At 46.3% G+C, this 12,971-nt stretch overlaps 1 protein-coding gene across 3 annotated transcripts in view; it reads left to right on the top strand.

Moving 5' to 3' along the window:
* The window catches only part of SLC25A25 (solute carrier family 25 member 25), a 50,842-nt gene extending 38,110 nt beyond the window's left edge, over positions 1–12,732 (top strand). For all 3 annotated transcript variants that reach the window (XM_081967282.1, XM_081967283.1, XM_081967284.1), the window contains exons 2-10: positions 584–710; positions 829–916; positions 3,201–3,312; positions 3,647–3,805; positions 6,294–6,446; positions 7,680–7,787; positions 8,301–8,468; positions 8,673–8,823; positions 10,137–12,732. In XM_081967282.1, coding sequence (XP_081823408.1) covers positions 584–710; positions 829–916; positions 3,201–3,312; positions 3,647–3,805; positions 6,294–6,446; positions 7,680–7,787; positions 8,301–8,468; positions 8,673–8,823; positions 10,137–10,321 — 1,251 coding nt within the window. In that variant the 3' untranslated portion in view covers positions 10,322–12,732. The remainder of the gene's footprint in view (positions 1–583; positions 711–828; positions 917–3,200; positions 3,313–3,646; positions 3,806–6,293; positions 6,447–7,679; positions 7,788–8,300; positions 8,469–8,672; positions 8,824–10,136) is intronic.
* Positions 12,733–12,971: the final 239 nt, after the last annotated feature.

Below are 12,971 nucleotides of genomic sequence, written 5' to 3'. Positions count from 1 at the left end.
TTTCTAATAGCAATTATCAATCGATACCGCTCACCTTATATTATTTCCCCTTCTATTGTATTTCATTTGGATTTCACCATTCTTAACTCTCCCATTTTACTCGTAACTCTTATTTTTGACTTTTGTTATATTCCTTCATTGATTCTTGTTTCTTGCCTCCATCCACCTATACCATTTATCCCATATATCTGGTAGAAGCCACCATATCTTTTAGGATAATAATTTTTAAAAAGCCCCATTCTTCTCCAGGATGAAGGAATCAACCTCTTCTTTCCAAAATCCGTATTTTAAAACATTGGAGAAGTTTGGGATATCCAATTCGGGCACGCGATCCTTTGCCTCTTTTCCCATTCCTCGGAAGAGAGTAATGTTTTTGTTTTAAACCCGGTGGGCCGAGTTGCGCTTGTCAATTTGAACATTTTGTTGCCTTTAATTTATAAATATTTATAATTTAACACTTTAATTTATAAATAGGAACCAGAGCTTTCAAAAGGTGCTTCCTTGCCCCTGAACAGTAGCAGTGATGTAGCCAACCAAAGATTTTTTTTTTTTTGTCATTTTCTCCCCCCCCCCCTCCTTGCAGAAAATCGTAAAAGCTGGAGATAAGGATCTGGATGGCCAGTTGGACTTTGAAGAATTTGTCCACTACCTCCAGGACCACGAGAAGAAACTGAGGCTGGTCTTCAAGAGCTTGGACAAAAAGAATGACGGTGAGCAGACCGGCGGGTTGGTTTTTGGCTGTCCCCTTTTGCATATCGCGAGCTTTGAGGTTCACTTCTCTCTTTCTTCTCTCTCCCCCCTCCCACCCCTCTCGTCTGGATGTCGCAGGTCGCATCGACGCTCAGGAGATCATGCAGTCCCTCCGGGATCTGGGCGTCAAGATCTCCGAACAGCAGGCGGAGAAAATCCTCAAGAGGTAAAGGAGCCCCATCTCTGCACAAACACTTCGCTTTGCCATTGATTTCCCCCTTAATCCTTCCGTCGTAATAGCCAGTCAAGGAACAAGCTGCCCACATGTCTGTCTGTCTGTCTATCTGTCTGTTAGCTCTTTAACTAACTAGCTAACTACATCCATCCATCAATCTATAGAATAGAACAGAATAGTGGAATGGAATAGGGAATGGAATAAGAAATTAGAATAGAATAGAATATAGAGAGTAGAGGAGAGTAGAATGTAGTGTAGAGTACAATAGAATAGAATAACAGTTGCAAGGGACCTTGGAGGTCTTCAAGTCCAACCCGCTTCTCAAGCAGGAAACCCTGCACCACTTCAGACAAATGGTTATCCAAAAACATCTTTAAAAATTCCAGTGTTGCAGCATCTATCTATCATCCATCCACCTATCTATCTAACCATCCATCCATCCATCCATCCATCCATCCATCCATCCATCCATCTATCTATCTATCTATCTATCTATCTATCTATCTATCTATCTATCTATCTATCTGCTATCTATCTATTTATCTATCTATCTATCTATCTATCTATCTATCTATCTATCTATCTATCTATCTGCTATCTATCTATCTATCTATCTATCTATCTATCTATCATCTATCTATCATCCATCCACCTATCTATCTATCCATCCATCCATCTACCATCTATCTATCTCCATCCACCTATATCTATCTATCTATCTATCTATCTATCTATCTATCTATCTATCTATCTATCATCCATCTATCAATCTCTATCTGCTATCTATCTATTTATTTATCTATCTATCTATCTATCTATCTATCTATCTATCTATCTATCATCTATCTATCATCCATCCACCTATCTATCTATCCATCCATCCATCTACCATCTATCTATCTCCATCCACCTATATCTATCTATCTATCTATCTATCTATCTATCTATCTATCTATCTATCTATCTATCTATCTATCATCCATCTATCAATCTCTATCTGCTATCTATCTATTTATTTATCTATCTATCTATCTATCTATCTATCTATCTATCTATCTATCTATCTATCTATCAATCTATCGTCAGCACTCTGTTTTTCCATATGTTTTTCATCTGTACAAGCATAAGTATCTCAAAATACTTTTTGTGAGCTGGCAGCACCCGATTTTTAACCATCACTTACTTGTCTCTCTCTCTGCCTTCTCCCCTTTGCTTGCCTGACTGCCTGTCTGTCTGTCAGAATAAGGACAGGGCACGCCTGGGGTCCTGTCACTTAGTAAGTACCATGAGGTCTACCTCTGCCCGGCCTCTTGTCCTTGTGTATCTCCCAACATTCCCCCCTTCCTCCCCCCCTTGGTGAAGTTTGAAGCGAGTTGCATGTTTCTCGCAGGTCTGGCAACGAAGGATCAGGGACAATGTTTAACGATCGCTTTCCCAAGCAGTATCAAAATCCACCTGGTAAAAAAACCTCTTAATTTCTCAGCGGAAAGAGCTTTGAGCCCACCCAAAAACTTGTTTTATGCAGCGAATTATTTTAAGTCATAAAATCGTAAACTCTGACCTTTCGGGAAAAAATATCATGGACTCTAGAATAACGACCTGGAAGTAACCGGATCGGTTATTCTCCCTCGTTGCCAGAAATCTCCTGTTAATAGTGTCTAATTAAAGAAGCTGTAGTTTTTAAAATTACCGTATTTTGGGGAGTATAAGACGCACCTTTTTCCCTTAAAAAAGAGGCTGAAAATCCGGGTGCGTCTTATACACCGAATGCAGCATTTTTTGCCTCCCCAAACCCCGCGCCCTTCACCAAAATGGCCGTGCAGAGCCTTTAGGAGGCTTTCAGAGAGCTCCTGGGGGCTGGGGAGGGCAGAAATGAGCAAGAAACAAGCTGTCTTTTGCTCAATTTTGCCCCAGCAGCCCCCAGGAGCACTCTATAAGCCTCCTAAAGGCTATGCATGCCCTTTTTTTGACAAAATGGCTCAATTTTTGTGGAAAACGGGCCATTTTTTGTTCGTTTTGGGGGGGTACCCCCCCAGGAGCACTTGACAAGCCTCCTAAAGGCTATTTAGGCCTTTTTGGGGGGGGGAAACGGACCCGTTTTCGCAAAAAACGGACCCCTTTTGGGAGGTTTGCAGAGTGCAAAAACTTTATTTTTTTAATTTGCTTCTTGAAAACATTGGTACGTCTTATACTCCGGTGCGTTTTATTCTCTGAAAAATATGGTAGCACAGGTTTAATTCCCTCTTCCCTTTTCCCTCCCGGCCGATTCCCGCAGCATGGATAGAAACGGGACGATGACGATCGATTGGAACGAATGGAGGGATTATCACCTTTTGCACCCGGTGGAGAATATTCCAGAAATTATCCTGTACTGGAAACACTCAACGGTAAGACGGGAAGATCTCATGCGCACGTAGAACCAGAGCAAATTTTTTTATGGCGGTCCCAGACCAGCAAATTTAAAAAAAACAAAACACGAAAACCGTCATTTTGGATCATATGCTGCCAAGTGTGAAAAACGTTCGTGTTTTTCCATGCGGTTGTAACTTTGAAAAATGGCCCCTCAAACGAATCGTCGTAAGTTGAGGACCACCTGCAGTTGTCCCTGTGCGGCTACAGGAAACCGGTGCTCATTTTCCGACGGAAAAGTTCTTTAGCATCTTCAGAGTGCCCTGATGATGGCGGCAGAGGCTGATAGGTCTTGGCTTGGTTGCCTTTCAGATTTTCGATGTGGGGGAGAATCTCGCCGTCCCGGATGAATTCACCATAGAAGAGAGGCAGACGGGGATGTGGTGGCGTCACCTGGTGGCAGGAGGAGGCGCCGGCGCTGTATCCAGGACCTGTACCGCTCCCCTGGATCGTCTGAAGGTGCTCATGCAGGTAGGAAAGACCACCAAGGCATGGAAGCTTCGGTCTACTGGAGGTCCTTAGAGCTGGCCCTTAGGGTCTCCCTGGAAACAACGAAGGACCGGCCCGTGGTGCCCCTGCCAGTAAAAATGGAGGTCTAGAGGGCCGCATGCTGTCCTCCGGAGCTCTATTTCCACTGGCAAAGGGTTGCAGGAGGCTGTTGCAACAGGTTGGTTGAGCTCCGTTTTCTGCCGCGACATACTCCTGCAAGCCTTTGCTAGTGAAAATAGAGCTCGGGAGGACTGTATGCTGCCCTCCAGACCTCCATTTTCACCGGCAAAGGGTTGCAGGAGACTGTTGCAGCAGGAAACGGATCTCAAGTGCACGTTTTCGCCAGCAGAGGGCTCGAGCCGGTACTGGTGCCCCCCCCCCCCCAACATGAGTGACGTCGAGCTGGCCATGCCCACCTGAGGTCAAATACAACCCTGGTGCAGCCCTCAATGAAATCAAGTTTGACACCCCTGGAATAGAGGGAATACTTGGATGTGTTCTGATCTCGGCTTCCCCAAACCACAAAGCAGACTCCTTGTCCCAACAAAGCCATTTTTATTAATCTACTGTGAATTCTGCTCATTCACCTCCAGCAAAGTCTTTCAAAGGTGAATTTACAGTCACAGACCTTCTCTGACTTGGAGAGCTGACAGGTCGATATCTGCAGAACTTGGCAAGGAGACTTGGAGAGTCACGAACCAATGAAGCGAACTAATGGCCTCCTGCAAGCTCCACTCCCCTTTTGCTCCTCTTTTATTTCCTCTGGGAGATGCCATTCATCGTCCACCTGTGGCCTTACTCCCAAGTAGACCCCTGTTCCTTAGCTGTTCCCTTCTCCTGGCAGCTCTGCGCATGCGCACACTGGGAACAGGCTCCAGCTGTTCTTCTGCCTCACTGATGTCTGACTTTGAAGGCAGCTGATAACCGGCATATGGCCCTGGCCCCCTCTCTGCCTCCGACACAGAGACCTCATCAGAGCCTTCCCCAGACTCCAGGACTGGCCCATCTTCCTCCCCAACCCTCCCCACTGTCCGAATCTGCCACCAGCTCCGCTGCTTGCTGGCGGGTCACAACAGAATGCTTCAAAGCCACCATGTCAATGGCCCAAAATTGGCAACCACTGCCAACTTCAGGAAACCAATATGAAAGTTCAAACTTGTGACACCCGGCCAAAGTTCTTGGACATTTGCCTTTTGCATAAGAATCGTCCTTACATCATTCTGGTCATGCTTCGCCTCCCAAAGTACTACACGTCCCTATAGAATTGGCAAGCTTCGACCCATGTCACCGCGTTGATGAATGACCCTTCGGTCTTTATGGGTCCAGCCTTGGCAGGACAGGTCTCGGTGGTGCGCGAGATGACTCATGACTTGGTAGCACTGTTTTCCCTGTTGTGCGCGATCAAAGGACAGCAGAGTTCTTGTTGCGTGTCAAACGAGGACTTTGGACTTTGCGCGGAAGCGGTCCAAGCTGTCCATCCACACTTACTTTTATCAAATTTGGTGTGGATTTAGCTGCTGTACCAAAGTCCATGTTTTCTTTGGACCTTGTTTTCCCCTAAAGCTTCCACCTTTTAAAAATGGGATGGGATGGGATGGGATGGGATAGGATAGGATAGGATAGGATAGGATAGAATAGAATATGGAATATGGAATATGGAATATGGAATATGGAATATGGAATGGAATGGAATGGAATAGAATTGGAATTGGAATGGAATAGAATAGAATAGGATAGAATATGGAATATGGAATGGAATAGAAAATGAAATGGAATATGGAATAGAATTGGAATGGAATGGAATGGAATAGAATAGAATTGGAATGGAAAATGGAATGGAATGGAATAGGATAGAATAGAATATGCAATATGGAATGGAATAGAATTGGAATGGAAATGGAAATGGAATTGGAATGGAAAATGGAATGGAATGGAATGGAATAGAATAGAATAGAGAATGGAATATGGAGTATGGAAAGGAATAGAAGATGGAATGGAAAATGGAATGGAATAGAATAGAAATTAGTATAGAATAGAATAAGGAATCAAATAGAATTCTTTATTTGGCCAAGTATGATTGGACACATAAGGAGTTTGTCTTTAGTACAGATGCTCTCAGTGTACATAAGGAGAATAAAATACATTCATCAAGAATAAAAAGATACAATGGTGATAGTCAAGGTTACTAATTAGCAATCAAATCATACTAGGAAACAAATAAAAACAATACAAATTGTAAAGATAGAAGCAACATGGCTATAGTCATAAGTGGGGAGAGATAAGATGCTAGGAAGGAAGAGAAGAAGAATAGTAATACAGCCTTAGTAAATTATTTGACAGTGTTGTGGGAATCACCTCCTTGGACCAGTTTAAGACAAATTGAACTGGTACCTTGGTGTGTCGGTGAGAAAAACTGCCGGAAACGCATCAACGGGTCTCCGCCTCAACCCAAAATGGTCTCTTTTCTCAGGTCCACGCTTCTCGCAGCAACAACATGTGCATTGTTGGAGGCTTTTCTCAGATGATCAGAGAAGGTGGCCCCAGGTCCCTTTGGCGTGGCAATGGCATCAACGTCTTGAAGATCGCCCCGGAATCGGCTATCAAATTCATGGCTTACGAACAGGTAACGTGTCAAGGATTTATGATTTGTGCAGTTCCATTTTGGAGGCTGTTGAGGGAGGGAGAAGGAAGCAATTGATAGCAAGAGCACTTACACTTACATTCCGCTTCACGGTGCTTCAAAGCCCCCTCTAAGCGGTTTACAGAGTCAGCCTCTTGTCCCCCCCCAACAATCTGCGCCCTCATTTGACCCTCCCTCAGAAAGGTTGGAAGGCTGAGTCCACTTTGAGCCGGTCAGGATCGAACTGCTGGCAGTGGGCAGAGTTAGCCTGCGATTCTGCATTCTAACCACTGTGCCACCACAGCAGATGGATGGATGGATGGATAGATAGATGATAGATAGATAGATAGATAGATAGATGATAGATAGATAGATAGATAGATGATAGATAGATAGATAGATAGATAGATAGATAGATAGATGATAGATAGATAGATAGATAGATAGATAGATAGATGATAGATAGATGATAGATAGAGAGATAGATAGAGAGATAGATAGATAGAGATAGATAGATAGAGATAGATAGATAGATAGATAGATGATAGATAGATAGATAGAGAGATAGATAGAGAGATAGATAGATAGAGATAGATAGATAGATAGATGATAGATAGATGATAGATAGATGATAGATAGATAGATAGATAGATAGATAGATGATAGATAGAGATAGATACATAGATGATAGATAGATGATATATATATATATATATAGAGAGACAGACAGACAGACAGATAGATAGATGATAGATAGATAGATAGATAGATACATACATAGATAGATACATAGATAGATAGATAGATAGATAGATGATAGATAGATAGATAGATAGATGATAGATAGATAGATAGATAGATAGATAGATAGATAGATGATAGATAGATAGATAGATGAGAGAGAGAGAGATAGACAGACAGACAGACAGACAGACAGACAGACAGATAGATAGATAGATAGATAGCAATAGCACAGACTTATATACCCCTTCACAGTGCTTTACAGCCCTCTAAGGAGTTTACAAACTCAGCCTATTGACCCCAACAATCTGGGTCCTCATTTTACCGACCTCAGAAGGCTGAGTGAACAACCTTGAGCCTGGTGAGATTCAAACTGCCAAATTGCCGTCAGCCAGCAGTCAGCAGAAATAGCCTGCAGTACTGCACTTTAGCCACTGTGCCATTGTGGCTCACGTAGACTTCTCCAGGCTAAGCATGGAACACCTTTCTCGGCAGATCAAACGTTTCATCGGCACAGACCAAGAGGTCTTGAGGATTCACGAGAGGCTGGTGGCCGGCTCGTTGGCTGGAGCCATTGCACAGAGCAGCATTTACCCCATGGAGGTGAGTTGCCTTCTCTTCTTTTCTCTTCTGGGCACGGTTTCAAACTTGGCTGGAGGTTGAAGATCTGAAGACGTTGACCCCCCGATCCGCTGCCATCTTGATCCGAGGTCTCCACACTTGGCCACTTTCAAGACTTGTGGGCTTCAACTCCCAGAATTCCTCAGCCGGTTGAGGAATTCTGGGTGTTGGAAGTCCACAAGTCTTGAAGATCCCGAGTTTGGAGACCCCCTGACCTTAGATGGACAGCATTGTTGATCACGCTATGAAAAGTAACAGAGACTAGAAGACTGGAGGGTGGGAGGCAGATTGGGGGAGATGGTTTGAGAACGTTCAACCTTCCCTCTTGACGTTCTCCAGGGCTTTTTTCATCAGAGATATTGGTGCACCTCTACCGCTCCGTTGCTCTTCCTTGGCCGTGAAATCTTCTATGCATCCAACCCAGAGGCGGTTTTGTTCCCCGTCTCCCTCCTGCCTAGATTTTTCACAACTCTTCCTCTTCCTCTTGTTGGCTAGGTTCTAAAAACCCGAATGGCTTTGCGTAAAACCGGGCAGTACACAGGGATGCTGGACTGTGCGAAGAACATCCTTGCCAAAGAAGGACTCGGTGCTTTCTACAAGGGCTACATTCCCAACATGCTGGGGATCATTCCGTATGCTGGGATTGACCTGGCCGTTTACGAGGTAAGCCACGTGGCTCTTCTCTCTGGCAAAGAAGAGAGGTTCTCGAGATGGTGGTTGGTGGCCCTCAAAACCCCAAGCAGAAGACCTAGCGGTCTTCGGCTCCAGATTCTCTCTGAAGCCTTAACCGCTCCCTGCCAAATGGGATTGGCTCAAGGCTCTTGAACCAAGTTGGCTCTCCGTTGACTGTTGATGGTTTCCTTCTAGACGTTGAAAAACAGCTGGCTGCAGCGTTACGCCGTGAACAGCGCAGACCCCGGGGTCTTCGTCCTGTTGGCCTGTGGTACCATGTCAAGCACTTGTGGGCAATTGGCCAGCTACCCCCTTGCTTTGGTACGGACACGAATGCAGGCTCAAGGTAAGATAACACCCCAGGCGTCACCCAAAAGCACGAAGCAGATTCCTGGTCCCGACAAAACCTTTGTGATTCAATGAATGTGAATTCCTCCCATTCACATTCAGCAGAGGCCTGGCAAACAGTCTTTCAAAGGAGCATTTATGACCACAGATCTCATCTAGCTTGGGAAGCTGCCAGGTAAATATTTTCCCAATGAGGTGCTGTGCGAGGAAAGACTGGGCACAGAGTCTCTGAGATTCATGGACAGATCTTCACACTCCTGAAACAAATGAACAAATTGCCTCCTGCAAACTCCACTCCCCTTTCGCTCCTCTTTTATTCCCTCTGGGAGGGACCATTCATCCTCCACCTGTGGCCTTACTCCCAAGTCAAGCCCTGTTCTTTAGCTGTTCTCTTCGTCTGGTCACTCTGCGCATGCGCACACTGGGAACAGGCTCCAGCTGTTCTTCTGTCCCACTGATGTCTGACTCCGAAGGCAGCTGATAACTGTCAGACGACCCTGGCCCTATATCTGCCTCCAACACAGAGCCCTCGTCCGAGCCTTCCCAGACTCCAGGACTGGCCCAGGTTCCTCCCCAACCCTCCTCACTGTCCGACTCACGTGTTCCAAATAGGTCTTCCCTGATTATAGAAATATGGCATATCAATGAGGAAGAAGGCCACAAAATCCACTTCTCATGCCATTGGTAGTTGGTTTGTGGGTCTTGAAGAGTAAGATATTAAATCACAGAATCATGGGTATGGAAGGGACCTTGGAGGTCTTCTAGTTCAAGCCAGAATGCTTACACCAGGGGTCAGCCACCCACGGCCCTTCCAACCCTCTGCTGCCGCTCCCTGTCGCCGGTTGGCTCCACAATTGATAGAGCTTTCGGTTAGGACAGATAGAGGAAAAAGGACGCCGCACTAGAGGAGACTCTATGGTGGGGGAACCGGACTTCCGATCGGCTCCAGAATTGAACGGGGGGCTTCCGGTTAGGACTTTTGTGGCTCTTTGAGTGTTTAAGGTTGCCGACCCCTCCCTTAGACCGTCCCAGACAAAGAGGTGTTCAGGAATAGACTGGACCAATGGACCATGACTTCTTACCTCTCCCAATCAGGAAATGTTCCCTTAGTTCAAGTTTGCATTTCCCTCCATATGCTGTACTCGTTGGTTCTTGTCCGACCCACAGAAACTATGGAGAATAGAATCCATAGGTCAGGAAAGGGACCTTGGAGGGACTTTCTCCTAGTCCAACCCAGAGCCCTCAGATCATCCCAGGATCTCTTGGAGAAAGCTACCAACCCCGTTGACCGTCTCATGCCTTCCCTTTCAGCCTCCATCGAAGGTGCCCCGGAGGTCACCATGAGGGGCCTCTTCAAGCATATCCTGAAGACCGAAGGCGCCTTTGGGCTCTACCGGGGCCTGGCCCCCAATTTCATGAAGGTGATCCCCGCCGTGAGCATCAGCTACGTGGTCTACGAGAACTTGAAGATGACTCTGGGGGTGCGGTCGCGATGACCACCAAGTGGCCTCTTGCGGACTCCTTTGGCCGAGCCTCGGAGCGACAGCTCTTGGGGCGGAATGGCCGTTTCATTCTGTGAATGGGTTGAAGACACTAATAAGTTGTGCGAACCAAGCTGTGATAACTCCCAGGCCTAGAGGGGACTGGGGGGGAGGGAGGGAGGGAGGGGTGGGGTGGGGGGGGCTTTTATCTTTGGGTTGCTGTCAGAAGCACTGGGGGGGGGGGGTGAAGGACCAAACCAGGAAACTCTCCCACCCCACCCCTCCTCTCTGTCCTTTGGCTAGGAGACCATCCCAAGTTGCTTCTAAAGGAGCCGAAGATTTTTGGGACAATCACGTCTCACTTTTCCCCAAGCCGCTTGAGAGCGGGACGAGAGATCCGTCCTCCCCTCTCTGTTTCTCTTGTTGGGGCCGTCCACGTCTCCCGTCCACGGCTTCGGTTCCCCAAATAAGACCTGGATAAGGTAGAAATGGCTAAGAGCCCAACCCCTCCCCCCCAAATATCTTTGCTGTTTACATCACATTCTGCTGGGCGAGAGCGATTTACATTAGAATCCTGACACTGCAATGTATATATATCTATATATTTAATTTAAAACAAAAAGAAACAGGTTTGAGGGACGAGGAATGTTACTTTTATCTCTTCCTCCTCCTTCTCCTCCTTTCTCCTTCTCCTCTTCCTCCTCCTCTTTCTCCTTCTCCTCCTCTTCCTCCTCCTCCCTTCCCCCTCAAAAGCTGGACAGACAGAGCGAAAGAGGGCGGTAATTTAATTTTTGCCAGCCTGCAAAAATGAGATGCACTTAATTTTGGAAGGGCCCCCTGTCAAGGCGTGTCTTCGCTGCTGATTATCAGGGGGGGGGGATACAAAATCTCTGCTTCCTGTTGTAACCTTTCTCTCCCCCCCCCCCCCCCCGCTTCCCTTTGGCTCACGAGGAGCATCGTTTTTGGAAACTCTTGAACCGCGTGTCCGTTCCGTCTTTCTTTAGTTCCTTACAGAGACGGATGCCAACACTTTGGGTTAGGGTGTAGGAGAGTGGGTTACAACCATTTTTTTGGGGGGGGGGGTTAGGGGTAACAAGTAGCTTTTTGCTACAGGGAGCAAAAAAAAGGGCTTTGTTTGATAATGGAGCAGCACATTGTGGGGGATTGGAAAAAATTGAGCTGCCCTGTTTTATCTCCTTTTTCTGCGAGGTCCTTCTCCCAAAGGGAAAAAAGGGAAAATTGTAGCAACCGTATTTATGACTTTCCCGAGGGGGCTGTTTAGCCCTCCTGGGGAGGCAGGGGTGGGGTGGGGGGGAAACAATTCTCTGAATTTTTTTTTCGGAGGCCAGCCCCTCTCGTTTCATTTCTTGTTTTTACTGCTTAGAAACGTATTTATTTTGTATTTATTTGGAAGGCGGAGCCGCGCCTGCCCCATCTATTTTTATAGATTTCTGTTGCCACAGAGTTTGTGTGTTCGTGTCCTTGTTATTTTTTGTAGAGGTTCTCTGTATTTATATGTTCTGAATTAAAAACAAACAAATGTTTGCTTTTGCACGTTGAAACTTGGAATCCCGCCCCCGGAGGAAGAAGGAAGAAGAAATGGAGGCAGTCGTCTCACCGAAGGGGGCCGGCAAAGCTCGTCTTCGGTGAGCGAGCGCTGCCCGTTTTACGTTTGAACCACTGAGTCAGGAGGGGAAAATGTTGAGCCGACAAGGAAAAGGGATGGTGACGGTGGAGAAAATCTTGTTTTCACTTGCACGAGAGTTTCGGATCTGCCTCCTCCTTAACCTTCCTCGGGGATTGGGCCTGACGGCGCGCGGGTTTTGGGTTGCGTTGATGTTTTTCGTCTTCGATAATGCAAAGGGCTGGTTGGACTCTAGAGGGAGATCTCAGGGACCACCCCAAAAACAAGCAAACACATCACCACGAGGTGCCAGTTTCGTTAACGCACAGAAGAAGGCGGGAAGCTGCTGCTGGGAAGGCCGTCGGGTGCCCCAACCGAAGGCGTCTCTTCCCAAATTCACCAAACCTTCGCAAGGAGAAGCTACAGATCTCGAAGCAGCAGTGCCCCTAGATATCCTTCACCCATCCGGTCTCAGCTGCTCTGTGTTCCGAAAGACTAATTTGATGGGTAATTGTGGTGGCATTCGGCGTCTCTCTCTTTTCTCCGTCTTTGTTGGGACCATAAGCACTCTCGTCTTCACTTCGCCACGCGTGTCTATCCAGATCGGTGATAACGACGGTGTCGTGTCCTTCCACGAGCCCCCTGCCCCCTGTTCTTCTCACAAGTTGTCGTGTTTGTCTAGGCAAAACCCTTTCCTTCCTTACCATTGGTGGCCTGGAGATAGTATTCGGAACATGCGAATCAATGCAAAATTCACCGCCTCGGGAGCGCGAAGAGCAGAAAAAAATAAAATAAAAATAAATCCAGAAGTCTTTGACGGTAGGGAACAGTTTGCTAATAAAGGTTTCTCATGCTAATATTTCTCCGGCTTCGGTTTGTCTTTGGTTTTTTTTTTCAGGTGGTCCAACACAGGGGTGAAATGTTACCGGTTATTTAAAAAAAAAATTCCTTTAAAAAGTTTTTTTTTTAAAAACAGTTCCGATGATCAGCTGGGCGACGAATCAGCTGTGCCACATGATTGTCGGAACTTTTTAAAAAACT

The sequence above is a fragment of the Natrix helvetica genome (genome assembly GCF_964273705.1).
Source record: "Natrix helvetica genome assembly, chromosome: 15".
Taxonomy (NCBI): Eukaryota; Metazoa; Chordata; class Lepidosauria; order Squamata; family Natricidae; genus Natrix; species Natrix helvetica.
Note: the sequence above shows the minus strand (reverse complement) of the source record. Positions and strands in the feature narration are given on the sequence as shown.